The sequence below is a fragment of the Haplochromis burtoni genome, unplaced genomic scaffold (assembly GCF_018398535.1).
Source record: "Haplochromis burtoni strain Fernald_Lab_line unplaced genomic scaffold, NCSU_Asbu1 Contig_101, whole genome shotgun sequence".
NCBI lineage: Eukaryota > Metazoa > Chordata > Actinopteri > Cichliformes > Cichlidae > Haplochromis > Haplochromis burtoni.
Genome location: NW_024582462.1, coordinates 2,073,653 through 2,081,366, shown reverse-complemented (window position 1 = coordinate 2,081,366; position 7,714 = coordinate 2,073,653). Strand labels below are relative to the sequence as shown.

Here is a 7,714-nt window from a genome sequence, read left to right as displayed (position 1 = left end):
TACTCAGCTGACTGACATGCGAGACTTGGGGTTTAGTTGGATGGCCATATCTCAAATGTTGTCAGTAAATGTTCGAACACTGTACAACCACAGGATACAACTAGGTTTAGTGGACTATGGAAATTTTAATAATATTTCAAATGTGGATCTTGATCATCTCATTACTGAGATTCTTACACATACCCCTGGCTCAGGAGAATCCTACATTAGTGGTAGTTTGAGAGGAAGAGGAATCAGAGTTCAGCGGTGGCGAGTGCGAGAACGTTTAAGAATAGTTGATCCAGTGGGAAGAGCTTTGAGAGGACGGAGAGCAATTCAGCGGAGGGTCTACAATGTCACTGTCCCAAATCAAGTGTGGTATGCCTTTTTTCACGTCTTAAATTTGATTAATGTTAATTATTACTTCCTGCATTGTAGTAATATAATATTTGTTTGTGTTTTAATAAACAATGTTGTATAATGTCTGGGTTTAAAATATTGTTTATCTCCAGAAATAGGTTACATGACAGAAGTACAATGTCAAAGTCATAGACCTTTATTTTAATGTACATCTAGTGTCATAATAATAATATATTTCTTCTTATTCCAGGCATATTGACACAAACCATAAGTTAAATCCTTGGGGGTTTGTGTTTCATGGAGGAGTTGACGGCTACAGTCGCTGCATTACCTACATGAGATGCTGCACAGATAACAGAGCATCAACTGCTATGCAACTTTTCCAGAGTGCCGTTGATCTCTTTGGCCTCCCACAACGTGTCAGGGGTGATGCTGGCAGTGAGAATATTGATATTGCACGTTTATGATTGAACACTCGAGGGCCAAACAGAGGAAGCTTTATGGTTGGACGAAGTGTGCATAATCAAAGAATTGAAAGATTGAGTTGTGTCAGCATACTTTAAAGACCTTTTCCTCTTTATGGAAAATGTTGGGATTTTAGATAGCACTGATCCATTTCATATTAGGGCTCTTCACCATGTATATCTTCCAAGAATTAACAGATCTGTGGATGAATTTGTAAATCAGTGGAACCATCACAGCTTAAGGACAATGGAAAATCACTCCCCGCTGCAGCTGTGGACTGTTGGAATGTTGCAACTTCCTCAGCATCACAGACCGCTCAGTCAAGTGCACTTCAGACATCGTTCTTACCATCACCAGCAGTTGACGGCTGACTTGAGGCAGATCGACCCCTTGAGTGACGATGGAAATCATGGGATAGAAGTTTTTTTGACAGCATGCCGCATGCTTCAGTTAAGTTATTAGTAAATTTGTTTGTGTTAATTAAAAAATGTATTTGAGTGCCAGACACTAAAAATTGTGAAATATCATGATACTGAAAAGGGTCCAAGACTATTATTTAGGTAAAAGTAAGATAAAAAGACTGGTTTTATCTTCATATTCACTTGTGCCATTTAAATCATAAAAGTAGACAAATAAAGTGTTTAGACTACACTTTTCTTTCATGACAAACCATACTTGTCACAGTACAAAATGTTACAGTATATGTTACATATGATTGTATGATGTACTAATGTATCTGTTAATAAACAGGAATTATGATTCATTCATTAAATAAAATATGTTATACATTTTAAACTCTTTAAACTTTTTTTTAAAGACACAAATTACATAAAAAGTAGAAACACAGAACACTTTATTTGTGTATTTCCAGTACCCATAGGAAGGAAATAATATTCTGCAGTAATAGGGCTGGTCTTAAAAAAACAAAATGAAAGAGGAAAAAAACCCCAAACAATCTACAATGAGCCTGTGTTATCAAGTAGTATAGTAAAATATGCAAACAAAATCCTTAAAACACTCCCTGCAAACCAGGTTATGTTTATTATCATTATTATTATTATTGTTTATAATACTTTGATAACATATAATAATTTGATAAGATTGTAATGTCATATAGTGTGATATAATGTTCATATTTCAACCTGTAACATAACCAGGTTTGACCTAACCAATGTCTGTCACATTTATAGACAACTTTGCTGCCAGTGTTGGAGATACTGTCTTTCTACCTTTTAGTATGTAGGGTTACTGTAATACTTTTCAAAACTTTACCAAAACCTAACAAAAACATTTTTAAACCTGTGAGTTAAGCTAAAAGTTAAATGATATTAATACAAAGTTCTGTGTAAAGCATAAATGTTCAAATGGGACACTGAAATAAAGCTTAACTCATCTCATTTGAAAATTCACATTATGTGGAATAGTTGAACACAGGAAGCATTTGAGAAAACTTAATTCTATATAACAATGAGATTGTGGCATATTATTTTGCTCACTGCAGGGGTGCTAAATAATGTAATGTTACTATGGGTCATACCAGAGACAAAACATGCCATATAAGCAGGAAAACAAATTAACTACAATCAAAAAACAAAAAAATGCCTCACATGTATAAACTGAAACAAAATTATTCCATCCATTCTCTTCGGCTTATCAAATCCATGTCTGATTTGAAAGTAGTGTGCACTGCATGAACTGGTATTTAAGCTGTAATTTGAAAGACACACATGAAGCTTATTTAGGCTATACAGTCCTACTGCTGTCCAGGGTGTACTCTGATGCGGGGTTAACAACATTAACAAAAAACAAGAAAATAAAAAATGCATATGCAAAATAGAAAAAAACCCAAATCCTCATCATGTCACCAATCCTTAAGAAAACACATCATGCTCTTCCAAATCCTGGTGAATTCCGTATTGCAAAATCCATGTCTGATTTGAAAGTAGTGTACACTGCATGAACTGGTATACGAAGGATATTTTCACAAGTATTGGCCACTGGAAATCTGCAGTTAGTGACGAACTCAAGGCTTGGCTTTGGAGAAAAACCCAGGGCTGGTATGCTGTCACATCCAGTGCAGAAAACAAGAATATCTTCCAAAGAGACATCATTTTCAACTATAAGATAGAAAAATACAAAATGATAATGAGATTCTGACTAAGACTACTGATGTACAGATACATTAAATTACCAAAAGATTAAATCAAAAGTGAAACATGTATATTTTTTTAAAAGTAAGCTGTAATTTGAAAGACACACATGAAGCTTATTTAGGCTATACAGTGAAACCACAATGTCAAAAAAAGAAGTTAGTGAGACCACAACATTAAATGTACGTGGATGCAGCAATAGCCTATTATTTGTACTCAGTATACAGGATTGGTAATAATTTATTTATTTAGTTATCCTCCTATTTATCCTGTTATTTATTTATCCTGTTAATACACTGAAGTCAAACTGAAATCACATTTGGATACAATGTTCTTTGTAAACCCAGCACTTGCATCAGTACTATCTATCTACCTTTTTTGTTATGGCGTCTATGTCTGTAATTTCATGATGCTGCTGCACAAAAGTGAGAATTTTGATTTATGGTCAAACAATGTGCCAAATAGTAAACTCACATTCTGCCTCCTGAAGATAGTCTTGCCAGAAAGCCAGGGTCCGGCACTCATCTTGAAATGCATTACTCCCTCGTTCGGAGTGAATGATCTGGAATAGATTCTCCATATCAGTTGCTCTGAGAGCCATTCCAGCTTTCACGAAAAGGCACTTCATCTGAAGAGGGTATGTCTGTAGAGCATCTAGGACACCTAGAGACCTCAAGCCATCTCTGAACCTAGCCAAAATAAAACAAAATCAAATTGTATTTTATATTACTATTATTATATTTGTATTTGATGGGATTTGGAACCTGTATCATAACAAGAGGTTTTGAGGTTTTATCAAGAGACATTTCTGAACTAATTACATTTTACTTCCCTGTGGACTGCTGTATCAGAGGTGAAGAACATTTTTCCCCTTACAGGGCCAGACTGTCTTAGATACAGATAAAGAATGCCTATACATGGAACAACTGAGCTGAAATATGATACACAGGGACCTGTCATGAATTGGAGTAAAAGTGACAAATTGCTTTCAAATACATCTGGTCTCTTGTTCCATTGGCATACCTTTTCTGTCAGTCTACAATCAACCCAAATGCTACTCAATTTGAATCTATTTTTATTTACATATTTAAACACATGCCTACATCGGCACAGATACAACGTTTTATGTGAATTTTAATTTCATGAATGAAAGATATCTGTTTTGTTATGAACTGTACTAGAATGGAGCGCTACAGACCTGTACCACCCAAACAGGCTAATACCATTGTTTCACAACACAGTGACTTTAGTTTGACAGGCTTAATTTTTTACCATTACAGTATGTGTTTAGACATACCTTTCAAAAGGTGCACGGGTCCGTTGAAGGACATACCAGTGAGCCAGATCCAAAGCAGTTTCTTGTTTGTTTTGAAGTGTTATGCAAACATTGTGACCAGCAAGACTGATCAAGCTGGCTGCCTGTGCAACTGCATCTTGCAGCTGTAGATCATTCTCGGCCTGTATGATCTAAAAACAATATGAGGAAATTATAAAATGAATTATTTGACTCTACTATTTAGTAGAACATACAAAACTAATAGCTTCAGTGTTTAATTAGTACATTAACCCTATGAAACCCCATAACCGATCAGGAGGCTGAGGTATAAGTTATTAAGCTGGAAAACAAGTGCAATCATTAAATTCTGAAAACTGAAACTTGGAGTTTCTTGGGCAGTAACCAACAGAACCATAACCTGCCACACACATTTTTAGTTCTTCCTTCTTGTAGCCATTAAAATGTTTGATCTTTTACTAGAAAGGTGCAGGACTCGGGCAAGAAAAATTAGGGAAGTGTTAGTAAAAATGTTGGACAAGCAAAAAAAGACCTACAATGAAATTGAAAGAACCAAAAGAAAATATGCTCACCGACTGCACTTGTGACCTTGTTTCCTCATCAGTAATATGATCAGTGCTGACTTTTACATTGTCTGGACCCTTTTGAAGACACTCATAGAAGAGTTCAGACAAGAAACATGGACTCTGTCCCCCGTGGGCAATTGACATTGCCATGATCTGGCCAGCATAGTAGTATCCATTATCTTTCATTGCTGTTAACAAATAAAATAAAACATCATCTCAAAAGCTTGCATCATTATTTTTGTTACTGTGGCATTTTTTATAGTATAAGTTACCAAATATTATTTCTGAAAAAAATATTGCCCATACAGTTGCACCCATAATAGTTTGGATAATGACAAAATCATCTTAATTTTGCTGTGCACCACCACCTTGGATTTTAATACCAAACATTCAAGATGATACTAAAGTGCAATTCCTTCGAGGTATTTTATTAAAAAATGGCACCAGCTGATTAGGAATTACAGTCAATTTTATACATTATCCACCATCTTTAAAGATGGTTGCTTTAGACAAGTGATTGAAAGCTAACACCATTTTATGTATTATTTTTAATACAAGGATTCAAATTCTTTACAATTCTTTACAGCCTTACAGTCAGATCAGGTAACTGAGCTGGCTTGTTATGCTTTGGGTTATTATCAATTTACACTGTCCAATCATTTTAGCATTTGCATTTGGCTGAATCTGAACAGATTGCCCTTTACACTTCACAAATCACCAGTGATATCATTGACAACAGTAGTGGCTTGGTTCTGTGGCAGCTACTCATGCCCGTGTCATAACACTGCTTCCACCATGTGTGACTTAAGCTATTCTTTTCTTTACTATGCTTTTCTCCTTCCATCATTTAATCTTGGTGTCATCTGTCCATATCTTCATAGTAGTATAGCATAGTTCTTTTAGATGTTTTCTGGCGAAGTCCTTTCAGTTATTTACTATTGCACCTTGTTGTAAAACATCTGTGTTTCCATTCATAAGTGCATCTCTTGATTGTTGAATTACACCATATCAGTCATTTGAATAATTACCTTTGAGAAATGAGAGAGCATGTATACAAATGGCCAGAATTTCTAAATATGTAGTACTGTTTTAAACCTTTCAACTAAAGCAGACAATCTTCCCTTCAGTCAATCTAGGTTTAATTTTTTAAAATCCTCTGTGGTGGTACAAAAATTCTGTCACTGCCAAAAAAATGTGTTTAGTTAACTGTATGAGATACTAAACTCGTACATGTAATCACAAACCAATTGATGTATAATGTATTGATGTAAAATAAATCAAATGGCAACAATTAATTAAATCATAAGTACCTTTAGAATTGCACGTAAGAACTTTAGCATTGGGTGGATCTTCAAAGATGCCAAGTTTGTCCTTGACTTCACAGAGGCAAAGTCGGAAGAACTCCCGAGTAGGTCCTCCATTGTCAACAGCACCCTCAGATATTCCATAGTCATCAGTAAACTTCACATCTATTTTTTTTCTCTGGTGAAAAATTGGATCTGCCCATGGCTCTGGATGCTCCATCCCACACATTTCGCCTTATGATGTTGAAGCGTACAGTGCTGTCATTATTTACTCTAGTAACAATCTGCTCCAAGATTCTCTCTTAGATGGTCTGGCAAGAGAATCACTTCTTTGGTGAAAGACTGAGCCACAGAATGTGACCTGCTTAGCTGTGCTGGAAACCTAATGGAGGATAAAGGCAAATTAAACATTTCTGCATGTAATATACTCACACTTCTCTGATCAATGAAGTACATTTAATTAAAAAAAATACACCATGCTGTACACATGTATAATCTGCATTAATAAACACCCTCTAGCCCCATGGTAGCTAGGATAGGCTCTTGGAATCCTGAATTGGATAAGTGGAAGAGAATGGATGGATGAATGGATGGATAGCTGATGGAAGATAGTGGGATGGGTGGGTGGAGAAACTTAACAATCACATAAACAAATGTCTTCAATTCACGGAGTACTTTTTGTTGCTTTAAAAAAAGTTTCATTAAATTATATACTGCCAACAACTATGTATTCTAACAACTGATGTGCTTTGCTTTTACACAATGTTTGCAGATTAAGCTTACGGGACGTGAAATATTATAGAAATCGCATGTTTCCGCAATTAAACAAATTAACTGTTGTGCACAGTTTAGTCTCCACGTCCACACGCTGTCAGTCTATCGCATAGTTTTTTTGTTTTGTTTTTTTGTGATATTTTTGTTTACTTAGCTTCGTCGAGCAATTGAAACCTACGGGCTATTACTAACCTTCCACTAGTAATTTCAGTGCATTTAGTTCTGTTCTTACCTCTTCTGCCTTGGGCCCTTTCGAGTAAAAGGTCTAAGATTGTAGATGGGACCTGTTGTGGGGCACTCCTGTGATGTGGAAGGCACGTTCTCCATAACGTTAGCTGGATAGCCAGGGGTTATCTGACTGGAGAGGTTCACTGCATTTGGTCTTCCACGATGAAAAAGTGAATAAATTTCTTCATCAGTAGTACGATGCGGTACACTAGTACAAATATTAGGTTGGCCAGAACATGCATTTGCCAGGGTGTTAATTAGCTCCTCATTACTTAGAATTTGAGCCACAAAATTCCGTGCGGACTGGCTCATGGTGCCATTCCTCGCAGGTACAAACAAGGAAAACACTAGATGGCGTCACGTCAAGCTTCATTCAATATATTCAGAAGATCATTCTATATATTCAGACTTTGGTTGGAATATATATATAATATTTTCCTATAGGGCATTATAATATATATATATATATATATATATACATATATATACATAAATATATATATATATAGCTAAAGAGCACAGAGCCAGCCACAAACAAGCAGCATCAGTATTAGTGTGCTTCATAAAATGCACACTAATATTATAATTGGCACT

At 35.7% G+C, this 7,714-nt stretch overlaps 1 protein-coding gene across 1 annotated transcript; it reads right to left on the bottom strand.

The window, feature by feature from the left end:
• Positions 1-1,708: 1,708 nt before the first annotated feature.
• LOC121814900 (G2/M phase-specific E3 ubiquitin-protein ligase-like) lies at positions 1,709-6,427 on the bottom strand. Its single transcript, XM_042223089.1, has 5 exons — positions 6,125-6,427; positions 4,821-5,002; positions 4,252-4,421; positions 3,429-3,643; positions 1,709-2,921 (listed from the first exon to the last, which is right to left on the bottom strand). The coding sequence occupies exons 1-5, from the start codon at positions 6,345-6,347 to the stop codon at positions 2,689-2,691; spliced, it is 1,023 nt and encodes a 340-aa protein (XP_042079023.1). The 5' UTR covers positions 6,348-6,427; the 3' UTR covers positions 1,709-2,688.
• Between the last annotated feature and the right edge of the window lie 1,287 nt (positions 6,428-7,714).

Bases quoted from the DNA above. Each gene is read 5' to 3' on its own strand.
- LOC121814900 (XM_042223089.1), bottom strand. From the start codon at position 6,347: ATGTGTGGGATGGAGCATCCAGAGCCATGGGCAGATCCAATTTTTCAC. The intron at 5,003-6,124 runs GTACTTATGATT...ATTTGTTAACAG, and splicing joins TCTTACGTGCAATTCTAAAG to CAATGAAAGATAATGGATAC. The intron at 3,644-4,251 runs GTATGTCTAAAC...TATTTTGGCTAG, and splicing joins ACCCGTGCACCTTTTGAAAG to GTTCAGAGATGGCTTGAGGT.